The following is a 15,688-nucleotide window of genomic DNA, read 5'->3' on the forward strand; positions in this document are numbered from 1 at the left end:
CTTATACTGTGTTGTTCATTACACAGAGTATTTTCAATGTGAATGAATCATATTCCCAAAGCCAAGTGCATCTTGAGTGTAATTCAATTACATACATTAGATTGTATTTATAAAACAAAATCTCCAAAAACTTAAAAAGCTAACTGATTGTTTTAGCACACATTCGAGTGAACAGATTCCCTTATATGTTTGATTATCATCAGATCATTAGTTATGGTTATTTTCCCCTGGAAGTAGCAGCTTGATTGGTCCTGTGTTTCGAGTGTCCAGTGTTTGACGTCAGGTGTGTGTGGTGTCAGGTGTATTCACACAGGTGTCCACAACCGGCCGGACAGTGTTTCGACTGTTTCAGCCACTCCATCACATGTTCCAGGTGTCCTCCGTGACTGCAGCCTTGACACCACACAAACAAGCCTTTGACCACGTGATGGCACACCGCACACACACTCGCACACTGGTGGCACCTACAATACACAACAAAATATTATATATAAAAAACATTATATATATATATATATATATATACACACACACACATACATATACACACCCTTTGGGTCCACTTTGTAAATAAATACAATGAATATATTTAATTTCAAATTAAAATGATAAATAAATACATTTACATTATAATTATACATTATTATAAATGTAGTTATTATAATTTATTTACTATCATATAATTTATTATTTAATTTTATTCCATTTATTTTTATTTTAAATGATACATTAAAATATCATTTGGAAATTTTGCAAAATTATATATAGGCTTTTTTTGTTGTTGCCATTTTTCCAAATGTTTTTTTTATTTTTATATAAAGTAAATATAATTAAGTAGTAAATTATATAATCATAAATAAATAACAATACATATATTTGTAATAATGTATATTTATTTACAAATTAAATGTATTATAATTACAATTTAAAATATTCATTTTATTTATTTATAAACCACTTTTAAACTACACTGAAAACCCAAAGTGCTAATATCGATATATTGGTATACTATTATAGTTTTTGTAAATATTTTAAATTAAATTTTATTTTATATTTTCAGTTTTAATTTTAATTTTGGTAAAGGTTTTAGTAATTTTGTTGTGTATTTTAAAAAAAGAAGAAGTTTTTTATTAGATTTTTTAAAGAAAAATATGTCTAGTTAATGTTTATTTTATTTCAATTAATGAATATGATTTTTACGTTTTACGTTATAGTTAACAATACAAAAAAAACATATTTACAGTACAACTGTACAAAAAACTATATATACATAACACAATATAACAATTTCGATAAATATTGAAAGGCCAGAGAAAACAAAGGCACCTTTAAACACTAATAAACGTATGAGCTCTGGTGTTAAACGGTACATTAGATAAACCAATGAACTTGAACTAAATGATTTTGAATTTGATAAGGGGAAAGACAGATAAAAGTCAGAGCTTGGAGGCCGTACCTGTCACAAATCCAGCCCTTGTTGCTCATTGGTCGCTTGCAGTTGCTGCAGTTGATGTGTAAAGTGGTGGAGGTTTGATTTAGACACATGATGGGGCCGCACGTGCTCAGTTTGATCACCTCGTTGCTGACGTTCCACAGCTCGAACCGCTGCAGCAGATCGATGTAGGACATGTACCAGTGTTCCTGAAACACACACAAACACACTGAGTAAACATCACACCAGTAAGGGATCATGTACATCCAGCTGTTGTTATTGCAAGCAGCTTCAATCAAGACGGACATTTAAGGTTACCATGAATCAAAATGGACAATTCTTATTTTTTTCAAATGGAATATTGCATTATTTATTGTAAATGATTTATCTGTGTGCATCATTATTGTTTTTAAATTAATGTAATCTTTAATCAAAGATTAAAAGCAGCAACATCTCTTCTCTGACGTCGTGTTTACTGGCGTGAGGGCGGGACAACCTGATACTCAAAGGAGATCAACCAATAGCAAACCACAACCATCCAATCAAGTCCCGCCCTACTTTTTTTGTAGCAGTTTCACTCATAGATATCCATAACAAAGGCTAGATGTCTCGTCCGCGCTGCTGGCCAATGGAGGTCGACGTCCGCACCTGGCGGCCATCTTGTCACAGGCAGCTCGCTCACTCGTAACATTGTGTTTTATTGGTGCATGTACTTTTTAAATAACCATAACTTGCTCAATTTTCTACCGATTTTCAAACAGTTTGGTTTGTTATAAACGTCAGAGATGTAGTTATGACACTGCATACTTATGAATAATAAGTGTATCAATAAATAATCATCCAGAATTATAGCCACGTTAATAACGTTTGTAAGAAACCAAACCGTTTGTAAATCCGTCAAGATTTCAGCGAGATAAGATTATTTGTGTTCGTGCTGATCACTCATCTTACATCAGGCACCACAGAGCCCACCAGAAAGCTTGTCTGTGACAAGATGGCCACCGGTGATGACGATAGAGACTCCGCCGTAAGACATCTAGCCTTTATTATGGATATCTATGGTTTCACTCGCATATACGTCACAACAGGGAAGAAAAGACTATCGCAACTTCCGTTTTCTGCTGACTTTAAGATATGACGTACCGTTGTATCACTTACACAGATTTCCATTACATAAATAATGACAGGGACATGAAATATTGCTTTGAGAAGACATTTTTTTTTCCTGTTTATTATCTTATAATCCATTGTAGTGTACAAAAATCATTTTAGCAACTAGACAAACACTTCAACAATATACTACCGTAAGTCAACATTTCTTTCCCGCTGAACCCTTTTGCAGCTGCACAAGTTGCAGGGAAGTTAAACTGAACATGTGACCTGTGCTCAATGGTTAAACATGGCCGTCTAGTGTGTTTGCATAGAAAACAATGGAAAAGTAGCGCAGTGGAATGGAAAAACGCATATGGGTATAATACGAAAGACACGGAAGAAGCGGCGGCCTCAAATTCCCGGATGAGCAGTGATTATACAGCTATTGACGAGGAACATTATTAGGGAATAACTGATCTCGGAATGTCGCGACTGACCAATCAGAATGAAGCATTTCAGAGAGGCATGCAATGAAGAAATCTACAGTTTCTTCAAGTTTAAAAAAAAAATGCTTATATAGTTTCTTTTTATGCTTTCTTTTTATATGCTCAATGTTTTATTGTACATCACTCTGTTGCTTTGTTATAGAAATAAATTTTGACTTGACTGGAAGTTCTTAAACACGCTCGGCCTCACCTGTGTGAGCTCGTCGATCTCCTTACGGATGCGATCTCCCAGCACGATCAGCACAGACACGGCCATCTGCACGTCGCCCTGCTCGGCGTAGTAACACAGCATCTCCTTCACAATGGGGCAGAAGAACTTGGGCGGCAGGTGGGGCGAGAAAAGCAGCTGCGAGACAGAAATGAGGCTGATGGACTCCATGGGAGTCAGGCACATGCTCTCGGCCTCGCTGCCGCTCACGTGGGGCGACTCGGGCTTCTCCTGCACCGGCTCCGGGGCCGAGGGATGGTCCATGATCTCGTGGCGTAACGGGAACGCCTCCTGAGGGAGCAGGTACTCGGGCTCCTCGGCTGGAGAGACCCAAATCTTGTTTTTTTCTCTTTATATATCACGGAGCTGTGAGATGTGTTGAGGTGTTGACTGACCTGCCTGGTTATCGTGTTCCATGCTGTAGAGATCATCATCATCAAGTTCAGCATCTCCAAACAGATACTCCGCCTGACCCTCGCTGCCCTCCGTCTCCTCGTTCTCTGCACACAGAAACACAGATCTTTATCTACTGCTTTAGTGTTTGTAAGGTTTTCCTGGCAGCTAAAAATCTGGGCCGACAGCTGAAGAGACCGTGAAGCATAATTACTAGAATCAAAATCTGAGCCAAACCATTATCCCTGGGGTGTTTAAAGGGTTAGTTCACCCCCAAAAAAAGACAATTCTGTCATCATATCCAGGTTGTTCCCAATCCCAACCTGTATGACTTTTTGTCTTCTGTGGAACAAGTTTAGAAGAATGTCCAAGTTGTTATTTTCAATACAATGAAAGCATATAGTGATTGCTTTTCTAGAAGAACAGCCTGAAATTTAAGACATTTCTCAATGACAATCATGATGATGAAGGTTTGGGACAACATTATAGTATATTCATCATAAAAATGCCCATGGAGTTTTAAGATTTTATTAATTGACTTTTCTTTATTCTAAAAGGACATGGTGATGGAAAAATGAATTTCAAAAATAGAAAAAATATATTTCAATGCTTTTGCGTTCTCTTTCGCATTCACTCAAAATTTGCACTCGCTCACAAAACTTTAAGTTCATTGCGAGTAAGTGCAAAGTTTCTTTAAGTGCAAGTGAACACAAAGTATATTGGTAAAAGGCAAAGGTTTTACGAGAAAGAACAAGATTTCTCAGGGAAACGCAAAGGTTGTGCAAGCCAAAGAGAAGTTTCTCTGGGAATCACAACATTTTGTAAACAAAAATGACCTGTAAACACTGTAAACACGATCTAACTGATTATAACTTGGTAAAAAAAAAAAAAAAACATGTGGCATTTGTTTTTTATTGCTTTCTCATCAGGATGCAGATGCTTCTCTGCATGTTATACGTCTGTCTCACCGTCATTGTTGTTGAGGTTGGTCTCCAAGCTGTGTATGTTGTCTTGTCTGTTTTCTTTGTTTCTCTCATTGAGAGCAGCGCTCATCTCCTTCATACTGAAGCTACAGTGCAGGATGCAGGGAAAAGACACAACTGAGCAACCACGAACAGCAGAAATCCAAAATAACAGGGTAATATCAGTACCTGTTGACGAGTGGAAGGTTTCCTGACTTATTCAGATTGTGATTGGTTGACAAGGACGGATTAGCCGGCTCGGAAAACATAATTCGCAGCATCGTCCACGTGGTCGATTCCTGTATAGCACACAAACACAAATCAAAACTCATTAGAAGTCCTCTAAAACGGTTTATGAGGAAACTGCAGGGGGTCCGTGAATTGATGAAAAGCTAATAATTAAACATAACTAAAAAAAAAATTTCATTAAAATATTATTAAAAAATATAAATATTTTAATTAGTAAATATTTGCTTCATTTGACTTTTAAAATAAAAAATGATCACTAAAATAACAAAACTTTGAATCAAAATGATACACTGATATGAAATGTTTTATTTGTTTATCTGCATGTCATGTGACATCAGAAACATCAGAGCTGGTGAACATTATACATAATACGATTTATCAGCAATGACAAGTTTGACTCATTTAGGAAAATATGGAAGCCTGTATTAAACCACTAGAGAATATACTCTTATGCACTGTATAAGATTTTGTAACTTTTTTCAATTTCTATTTATTTATTTTTTATTTAGTTCATCATTTTTTTGTTTATGTCTTCTTGACCTTTTGGTAATTTACGGATCAGGGATATTTTTCTGTGACAATTTTTACATTATTTTATTGCCACATTTGATAAGTTAGAATGTACCGTACTGTTGTTTCCCTTTTTTGACCTCATTGTTTGTTAAAGTGTATGCCTTATCAGAAAACTAAGTAAAGTTTATAAATAAAAATAAGAAAACCAACACTAGAGAACCTTGAAAGTGTGAAAATGTTGTTAAATTATTACGATATCAACGTAAAAACGCAAAAAGTTAATATTAACGGCTTCAGCGGACAAAACAAGTTCAAAAATCTGTGTACCTGCAGTCTGTTGAGTCTCTTGGCGACTTGAGCGTTGTGCTCACAGAGTTCGGCGAAGGGTTTTCCACTAAGCAAGTAACTCTGTGCAGTGTTAATGAACCAGTCCATGCCGACGCAGCTGCCCACCTCACTCTCAAACACACTGAGCGCGCTGGAAACCTGCGCAAACTGCTCCGTCACATCGGGCTTCTTGAAGAAGAAGATGGGGTACCGCCGATCGCCTCCTGGGTAGGTTTTACGCCCCACATCCCCTACAGAAGGAGGAGCTATGAAGAAAGACAATATTCTAATAAGAAATCAATGTCGATAAACAATTTAAAGGTGCAGTCTGTAAGAATGACAACTAGTGGTCGAAATAGGTACTGCAGTCCAATTCAAAATATCGGTTTCTCCCGCCACCTGCTCCTCAGACTGGACGGCGCTCACACGGGTTGCCAGTTTGAGCACACGCAACAGGAACGAGCGCAATGGACAATGAAAATTGGCAAATTGGCAACATGTAGTATCACAGACAAAAACAAAAACAAACATTCCTGCATGGAAACGCACATTTCAAAGTAAAATAACTGGCTTTAGAAGAGTTTTTTTTTAGAGAAACGAGTATGTGGACTTAGCATGTTTCCTCAACATATGCAAACATATTATGGTATTTGTATGCTTTAGTAGAGTGAAAAGGTTACATACAGCACCTTTAACTGTCACTCACCGGTCATCAGACTCTCTTTAGCAGCAAACGCCAGGTCGCCGAACAACCCGAAACAGAGTCCTTCAGGGTTGGCGCGGTCGACGGGCCTGCTGGCGTCTTTAAACATGTGCTGGTAAAGCGTGCTGTCCTTGGACCCCGACAGAAGGAAGTAGGGGTCATGCTGGTGCCGCCACACGATTCCTGTAGTCACGTCTTTGTGCTCCTCGAACGTGGCGAAGGGGATGAATGGCCGACGGACGTCCCACACGTAGATGTTGTGGTCCACCATCATGGAGCAGGTGGCTAAGTGAAAGCGCCTCTCCGGACGCCACTTCACCCTCGCCACCGACGCAATGGTCTGAACGCAGTAGATCTCCTTCACGCGATTGGTCGACATGTCCCAGACTTTCACCATCTTGTCACGTCCGCCTGTTGCGAGCCAACCCCTTCAAGAGACAGACGGGACTTATATATATATACACACAATAGATCCAAAAAGAGTGAGAAAGTTAATGTGTAACCTTTTACCAATTGTTGAAATTAGACAAAAAAATAATTGTAAGTTTTATTGACCTGTAACTGCAGTGAACCAAAGACAGTCTCAAAAACACTTTTGTTTCTGACCTCACAAACTACCTTGTAACCAATCAGATCAACGTGTGATCGTCAACGAGTGGATCTCTGAGCTGAGTGAGTGAGTGGAGGCGGGGCTAATTTGCATATTCATAGTACCACATATACTAAATGAGGCAAGGGTGTCGAGTTACATTCAAGCTATTTTAAGGCATGAAGAAATTATTTTTTCAAGGAAAAAACTTTTAAATATGTAATTTTTGGTGATCAAAGATGAGTTTAAAGGGATACAATTATTGACAACAGGGACACACACACACACCTGTCCTCAGGGTGCCAGTCACAGCAGAAGACGGGGCCGGTGTGAGCGGTGAACATCCTCTCGTAACGGTCGGGTCTGCGGATGTCCCACAGCTGCACGTTTCCATTCTCGAACGAGGCCGCAAACGTGAAATAATCCTTCATACTGAACTGCACATCTCTCACGCTCTCAGACTGACCTGCAAAAACACAGAATGATGTTCAACAATCTATTTAGCGTCTAAGAAGCTCCAGATTTGCTTCTCAAATTGAAAATAGTTGCTCGGATGGCTTCGTAGTGTAATTTTTTGGGTGAATTATTACTTTAAAATAATACTTTTTAGCATTGCCTAAGCAGTAAAAGCTTCAGCTTGTGCAGATGTTGTAGAAAAGTCAGAGATTTAGAGAAGTTTGTACGTACCAGAAAACGTGCTGACGCTTTCCTTCTTTCGCAGGTCAAAACACTTCATGAACCCGTCCTGAGAGCCGGACAGCAGCATGTTGACCTCAGTAGGGTGAAAGCAGACCTTGTTCACCGTGCGCTTGTGTTCTGTGAACAGTTGCTCCTGTTTGTTACGGCACGGGCGCGCCAGGTTCCACGTCACCACGGCTCCATTAGTGGCGGCGGTGGCCAGCAGGTTCTCCTCCATCTGATGCCACATGACGTCTGCGCAGCTGAAGTTCAGCGAGGGTTTGCGTCCCACGCGCAGGTTCAGACGCTCCACGAAACCATCTTCCTCCAGACCGTATATCTTGAAAATATTACGGCCGGCAACCACCACCTGAAACGTGATGAATCACAAGTTCACTGTATCTAATGACAGATATTAATTGACAGATTGAACATTAATTTACCTATTAAAGGTGCATTGCGCAACTTTTCATGTTAAAAATACCTGTTTTTCTATCCTATACATGCTTAAAGAACTGCCTGATGGGCTGAATGAGCCCTTCTCTGCGCAATGAGATTGCCTCTATAATCCTGTACAGTAAAATATGTAAGAGGGATTCGGGCTCAAATTTGAGACTGGGCGTGACGTCATGCGCGTTCACGCTCACCAGGCTATGTCTCGCAGGTTTGTGTATTCGCCGGCGCCGCTATTCTCCGCATCAGCGAAGACAACTCGTGCGTCAAAGGTAGAAGATGGATTCAAAGAGACCGGCTTGTAGTCCATTCCAATCCAACGCAAACTCCACGTAAAGTAAAGAAAATAAAAATTTTGTCTAGTGCCACCAAAAGGTCCAAATTGGAGTCAGACAGGCGTCGGAGTAAGACGAGAGTCAACCTCGGGAAGGCATTCAACAAATGAAGAGATCTCCGGTCTGCTCTTGGTCTCAAACGGGATCCTCAGTTGGCTATTTTCTTGATAAAACGGTAAGATATAGTCCAGTCTCTAATGTTTGATACGGCCAATCTATGTATGACAACAAATGACGATGCATAAAATGTGTAATGCTTTAGCGTAAGCTAGATACATGTACAATCAGAATAGGTTTTACTACCATTGTTAGTGAACAGTTTCATAAACTAGGAATTGTGTTCGGAAGAATAGTACAACATGAAACAAAACATATCCAATAAAAGATGCGTGTGGTCCATGAGCGTGCACAACTCTGGTTGCAGTTTCGCTTGTCGCCAGAGGGGGCGTAGTTCTGCAAAAACTCAGAGACTTGCGTTTTGCACCTTTAATAACAATATAAATGACAAATCCAAATCGCATTACTTAACATGAATTAATGCATTAACTAACAATAAGCAATACAATAATATTTATTAACATAACGTTCATTGTCAGTTCATGTTAGCTCAAGTCCAACTTTGATTTTAATAATGTATTAGTAAATGTTGAAATTTACATTAACTAAGATTAATAAATGCTGTTCATGAAAGTGTTGTTCATTGTTACTTCAAAGGACAAAAGAAAAAGAGAAAATCACTCACTGCTCTTGACTGAATAACTTTTGTAGCTTTAATCTATATTTAAAGTGTTTGATAACTTTATTCCCTTTCTGTATATTTTCTACCTATGTTGCTTCTACATTAATTTGGAGATCAAATGTTATATTAAGTAAGTAAGTAAGTAAGCTTTGTTTATATAGCACCTTTCACAGATAAAATCACAAAGTGCTTTACATTTAGCAAAGTATTATTACAATATAACAATATATTAACTTCAATGTTAGCTGCAATCAATCACGATTAATTACAGAAAAATGTGCGGTTAATTCATTATTTTTTAATCTATTGACAGCACTAAAATAAGTGAAATAAATTAAAATATTGTAATAATTTCATCTTGTTCCCTTTATTTCACTTTTTTTTTCTTATTCATTATTAGTTCATAAAAAGTGAACTGCCTGGAGTAAGTTTTACAAGAAAACACCATTTCAGTCCTTCTACTTCAAAATTTCACATTTAATTATATGTGTTACTTTCTTTGCTAAATTTACTAGCAATATCTAACTTTTTTTTGGTGTACCATTGCTTCTATTTTAAAATGGGCTACATTTAAAAAGTCATGTAAACACACAAAAAATATATATTTGAGCTTGTGGTGAGAATATAGCCTGATCTTTCACCTGCGTAGCATCCCGACACACACTGATGGCGTTGGCAGGAGCATCCAGGTGGCAAAACATGGTACGGCCACTGATGGTGTTGACCCTGTTCATCTTCTCCATCTCAAGCTGAAAAACACCGAGAAACGAGAGAGGAGAGAAGATGAAGCTGCTGCAGATCCTTCTCTGGCCAGCAGGTGGACAGCAGATTCAGCAACTCCAACATCTCATGGTGGACGACGTGCATTTACCTGAGCTTATCCACTTAGCAATACATGTCAAAACATACATGAATAAGGTAAGCGGTTCACACTTACGCTTTGTGTGTTGAGAAAAACACTTCAAATAACCTCCAACTTTCTCATTCACTCCACACTAAAACCTTTGGGAAAATGAGAAACACAAACACATTCCATCAATGTATTTATTATTTCAAAACAAATATACATGAATGACTAAACTATTCTTTATAGATTATATCTGAATAAGTAGATCATTAGATGTTTATATAAAAAAGACTTTTCTAGAAATGATCTGTGGTGGTAAAATGACAAACATGTAAGGGATTATTAATGTTATTGCAACAAGACTTTAGATGCAGGTATTTTATCTCACCATCTGTGTTCGTCACGCACAGCTCAAGATGAGAGAAACAAATCCACTTCACGTGACAGTCGGTGCGTGACGTCACGCACACATCCACGCGGACGAGTTTAACATCTTCATAGGGAATTACACACTGACCTGCAGGACAGAAACAAGGCAGCAATATCACTAGCAGAGCTGCATTATTAATGAAACAATGCCATTTAAGAAATCATATTAGCACTAGCAGTAAAACTTAGATGAGATGTTGTTAGATTTTATAAAACATTTTATTTTATGCAATTGATATAATCTGAAGCATGCCATTTATTTTTAATAATAATAAATATCTTGTTCAGATTATATTATGGTTATATAATGACCTTTTTTTTCATTGCATGTTGTATATCTGCTTCTATCTGCAATTTTACTCCACTGCAATCAAGGTTTATATATTATCACTGTTATTATTCTCCTTTTTTTTTTATTGAACTACAATGTAGGTTTATATATTATTATCCATTTTCCTACACTGCAATGTAGGTTTATATATTATTACTGTTATTCTTATCAATTTTCTTGCACGACAATATAGGTTTATATATTATTACTGTTATTCTTATCAATTTTCTTGCACAACAATATAGGTTTATATATTATTACTGTTATTTTTATCAATTTTCCTGCACGACAATAAAGGTTTATATATTATTACTGTTATTCTTATCAATTTTTCTGCACGACAATGTAGGTTAAGGTTTATATATTATTACTGTTATTCTTATCAATTTTCCTGCACGGCAATATAGGTTTATATATTATTACTGTTATTCTTATCAATTTTCCTGCACGACAATGTAGGTTAAGGTTTATATATTATTACTGTTATTCTTATCAATTTTCCTGCACGGCAATATAGGTTTATATATCATTACTGTTATTCTTATCAATTTTCCTGCACGGCAATATAGGTTTATATATTATTACTGTTATTCTTATCAATTTTCCTGCACGGCAATATAGGTTTATATATTATTACTGTTATTCTTATCAATTTTCCTGCACGACAATAAAGGTTTATATATTATTACTGTTATTCTTATCAATTTTTCTGCACTGCAATGTAGGTTTTACTGTGGTTGTTTGTATTATCAGTAAGCACACTAACGCAGTGTTGTCTGTGTGTTATTGTAATGCACAGAAAGGTCAATTAAATACGATTTTATATAAGGATTTGAACTATTCATATTCCACATTCATACTGACCGATTGGTGCATCTAGGTTATAAAAAATGAAATTCTTTTTGCAATACTATGATATTACAGCTGTTCTTTTTGTGAATGGAATAATATATGTACTAAATATGAGTAAGTTTGTCTTTTAGAGCTCGTGGCAGTCAACACAAGTGTCATACTGCTACAAAAACACCTCAGTACAGCAGTCACAACTCCTGCGGCTCGACAGCATAATTCAGCTTATCATGTTTCCGAACATGCATGCTCAACTGTAATATGAGTTTGGATATTGCTGAATAACCGCGCAGAACTTACCCTTTTAAAAACAAGTGTGTCCGTTCATGAGAAGCGGATGTAGAATTATTGTTTACGTTTGCCGCTGACGTCACCTCCCCTCTCTAAGCGCGCGCTGTCTCGGTCACGCCGCTCCGGTTTGTCACACTGCAGGAGGACTGAAGTTTGTTATAAAACACCGTTAAAAGGAATATTTATCATAACACATGCTGGTATGATAATATACTGTTATTTGGCTGTCTTGTTTGAGATCTGCAGTAAATGTTATAAACTGTGCACGCATTATCTCCCTCTTCTCTCTCTCTCAGTCATGCCTGTGGATGGGAGGCTGTTTACCTGTGAAGATCCAGCTGTATGGAGAGGGATTTATGGACAATACTGGACTGTGATACAAGCTAAATCAGCTGGAAAGGGCAAGGCTTCTGGAAAGCTCCTGCAACTGGACAAATGGTTTGAGTTCTTACAAACACAGACCTAAAATGTCTTTTTATGTTCATTATTGTATTTGCACCAGAATTGAAATTTAATTATATATTAATAGTATTAATTACGAATATAAATGACTTAAATATATACACAACAAATTATATAAAATACTGTTAATTCTAAATTATATAGATTTTAAAAATATTGTAATTTTATTTTAATTGATAATTTGTGCCTACTCATAATTAGCAAATTATAAGCAATTTGACAACTAGTCTTGTTTTGTTTGTTTATATTGTGAAAATGATGGTAATGTATCTTTTATGATGGTCATCTTTTTGTATTATGTTTGTTTTATGTCATTAGTGTCTTTTAAGCCTATTTGGGCTGGGCATGTAAGTGCAAGACACTTTAATAAATAAAATAATAAAAAAAAACTAGCATTGCCTCTATTTGATATGGAAATTTAAAAGTTCACATGAACAACCACAAAAAATATATTTTGAGTTCCTAAAATGTCTTTTTACGCATCAGAATAGAATATTCATTTCTTTATTAATAATCATATACATTTATAAAAATATATACATGTAAAATGAACGATAAATTATAGTAATTAAATGTATGGTTAAATTATATACATTTTAAAATATTTGTATTAATTTTATCTTGTTCATTTGATTTCATAACGTTTGCCTACTCATCATAATTACTATCTAACATGCAATTTGACCCCTTTGAAATTTGATTCACTAGAAAGACAACCACAAAAATAGACTTGAGTTCTCAGAAATACACACCAGCAATGTATTTTTTGTTCATTGTTGTATTTGCATCATAATATAATACAATTGCAGGAAATCTTAGTGGCATTGTCTGTTTTCCCCAGGTTTCAGGAGGAGCTTCCCGCAGCGATCTCAGCTCGATCCCAGCATTCCCTCACACATGCTGAGCTCGTCAAGATCATGGAGTGGAAACTTACCGTAAGCACAATAGAAATAGATTCATGCCCTGCGTAATTAGAGAGAAACACAGAAATAGGCTAGCGGCTCATTGGTTGCATGCAGTGACGATCCGTTCACACACAGATATGACTATTATGCACAAATGCATTGCTCTCTTTGATGATAATGATGATGATGATGGCTGCTCCCTCTCAGAAAGGGAAGTTTAGGCCACGTTTGCAGCAGCTCATTGGCTCGAACAGCGAGGAGGCGGTTCAAAGCTCGACCAGCAAAGCATTCGGTTTGTTGCCCGATGTCCAAGCGGCAATTACAGAGCTGTGCAAACTCAAAGGTGTCGGGCCAGCAACGGCCTCAGGTACACACACACCCATCCAGTCATGCATGCGTGCAATAACTGTAATAAAACACATTCAAACCGCAGCAAACTATCTCCATCAGCCGTGTTGGCGGCCGTCGCTCCAGGTCAAGTGGCCTTCATGGCTGACGAAGCTGTGGAGAGCGTCGCAGAGCTCAGACCGGTCGAGTACACGGCCAAACATTATGCACTTTTCCTCCAGAAAATGCTGCAGAAATCATCCCAGCTTAATAGAGGTAAGATACACACATTAAGCTGAAATATTTCTTTATTAGGATTTTACTATAGTATTTATTTCCGGTCTCAGTGGACGGCCAGCAGGACTGGACTCCTCACCGGGTGGAGCAGTGTTTATGGGCATGGGCAGTGGCCAATCAGATTCAGCCCTCATTAATACAGGAGTTCAATCTGATGGATGCAACACACACAGCGACCAATCAGAAGCCAGAGAAGAGGAAGACTGCTGATGAAAAGCCATCGAAGAGACAGAAACGAACTTAGTCAGGATTGTGTACTTCTCTGCATTTTCCTAGTATATAGTACATGCAATATTATCTAGAGAGTGTTGTCAATGTATCCCTTTGCAAAAGTATCTGTGTTTTTGAGGCAAAAATTATTTGTAATTGTTTAGATATTTTAATAAAGCAATATTATAAATAATATTTTCTTTAATTTATGAGAAACTAACAGGTTTATATATATATATAAAAAAGTTAAATTATTTTTTTATATACAGGTCCTTTTCAAAAAATTTGCATATTGTGATAAAGTTCATTATTTTCCATAATGTAATGATAAAAATTAAACTTTCATGTATTTTAGATTCATTGCACACCAACTGAAATATTTCAGGTCTTTTATTGTTTTAATACTGATGATTTTGGCATACAGCTCATGAAAACCCAAAATTCCTATCTCAAAAAATTAGCAAATCATGAAAAGGGTCTCTAAACGAGCTATTAACCTAATCATCTGAATCAACTAATTAACTCTAAACACCTGCAAAAGATTCCTGAGGCTTTTAAAAACTCCCAGCCTGTTGCATTACTCAAAACCGCAATCATGGGTAAGACTGCCGACCTGACTGCTGTCCAGAAGGCCATCATTGACACCCTCAAGCAAGAGGGTAAGACACAGAAAGAAATTTCTGAACAAATAGGCTGTTCCCAGAGTGCTGTATCAAGGCACCTCAGTGGGAAGTCTGTGGGAAGGAAAAAGTGTGGCAAAAAACGCTGCACAACGAGAAGAGGTGACCGGACCCTGAGGAAGATTGTGGAGAAGGACTGATTCCAGAGCTTGGGGGACCTGAGGAAGCAGTGGACTGAGTCTGGAGTAGAAACATCCAGAGCCACCGTGCACAGGCGTGTGCAGGGAATGGGCTACAGGTGCCGCATTCCCCAGGTCAAGCCACTTTTGAACCAGAAACAGCGGCAGAAGCGCCTGACCTGGGCTACAGAGAAGCAGCACTGGACTGTTGCTCAGTTTTGCATGTCCTTCTGAAATCAAGGTGCCAGAGTCTGGAGGAAGACTGGGGAGAAGGAAATGCCAAAATGCCTGAAGTCCAGTGTCAAGTACCCACAGTCAGTGATGGTCTGGGGTGCCATGTCAGCTGCTGGTGTTGGTGCACTGTGTTTTATCAAGGGCAGGGTCAATGCAGCTAGCTATCAGGAGATTTTGGAGCACTTCATGCTTCCATCTGCTGAAAAGCTTTATGGAGATGAAGATTTCATTTTTCAGCACGACCTGGCACCTGCTCACAGTGCCAAAACCACTGGTAAATGGTTTACTGACCATGGTATTACTGTGCTCAATTGGCCTGCCAGCTCTCCTGACCTGAACCCCATAGAGAATCTGTGGGATATTGTGAAGAGAAAGTTGAGAGACGCAAGACCCAACACTCTGGATGAGCTTAAGGCCGCTATCGAAGCATCCTGGGCCTCCATAACACCTCAGCAGTGCCACAGGCTGATTGCCTCCATGCCACGCCACATTGAAGCAGTCATTTCTGCAAAAGGATTCCCAACCAAG

At 37.9% G+C, this 15,688-nt stretch overlaps 2 protein-coding genes across 2 annotated transcripts; one reads left to right on the top strand and one right to left on the bottom strand.

The window, feature by feature from the left end:
• Positions 1–29: 29 nt before the first annotated feature.
• Positions 30–12,064, bottom strand: wdr24 (WD repeat domain 24). Its single transcript, XM_056269577.1, has 14 exons — positions 11,936–12,064; positions 10,415–10,543; positions 10,117–10,181; positions 9,821–9,928; positions 7,662–8,022; positions 7,263–7,440; positions 6,389–6,813; positions 5,683–5,948; positions 4,783–4,892; positions 4,600–4,700; positions 3,634–3,738; positions 3,221–3,558; positions 1,457–1,641; positions 30–464 (listed from the first exon to the last, which is right to left on the bottom strand). The coding sequence occupies exons 4-14, from the start codon at positions 9,920–9,922 to the stop codon at positions 296–298; spliced, it is 2,340 nt and encodes a 779-aa protein (XP_056125552.1). The 5' UTR covers positions 9,923–9,928; positions 10,117–10,181; positions 10,415–10,543; positions 11,936–12,064; the 3' UTR covers positions 30–295.
• Positions 12,044–14,271, top strand: zgc:112496 (uncharacterized protein LOC541336 homolog). Its single transcript, XM_056269591.1, has 6 exons — positions 12,044–12,126; positions 12,223–12,364; positions 13,230–13,323; positions 13,501–13,660; positions 13,744–13,896; positions 13,968–14,271. The coding sequence occupies exons 2-6, from the start codon at positions 12,225–12,227 to the stop codon at positions 14,159–14,161; spliced, it is 741 nt and encodes a 246-aa protein (XP_056125566.1). The 5' UTR covers positions 12,044–12,126; positions 12,223–12,224; the 3' UTR covers positions 14,162–14,271.
• The last annotated feature ends 1,417 nt before the right edge of the window (positions 14,272–15,688 follow it).

This window comes from Rhinichthys klamathensis, unplaced genomic scaffold (assembly GCF_029890125.1).
Source record: "Rhinichthys klamathensis goyatoka isolate OS25496 unplaced genomic scaffold, OSU_Roscu_1.1 h1tg000282l_1, whole genome shotgun sequence".
In the NCBI taxonomy this organism is placed as follows: domain Eukaryota; kingdom Metazoa; phylum Chordata; class Actinopteri; order Cypriniformes; family Leuciscidae; genus Rhinichthys; species Rhinichthys klamathensis.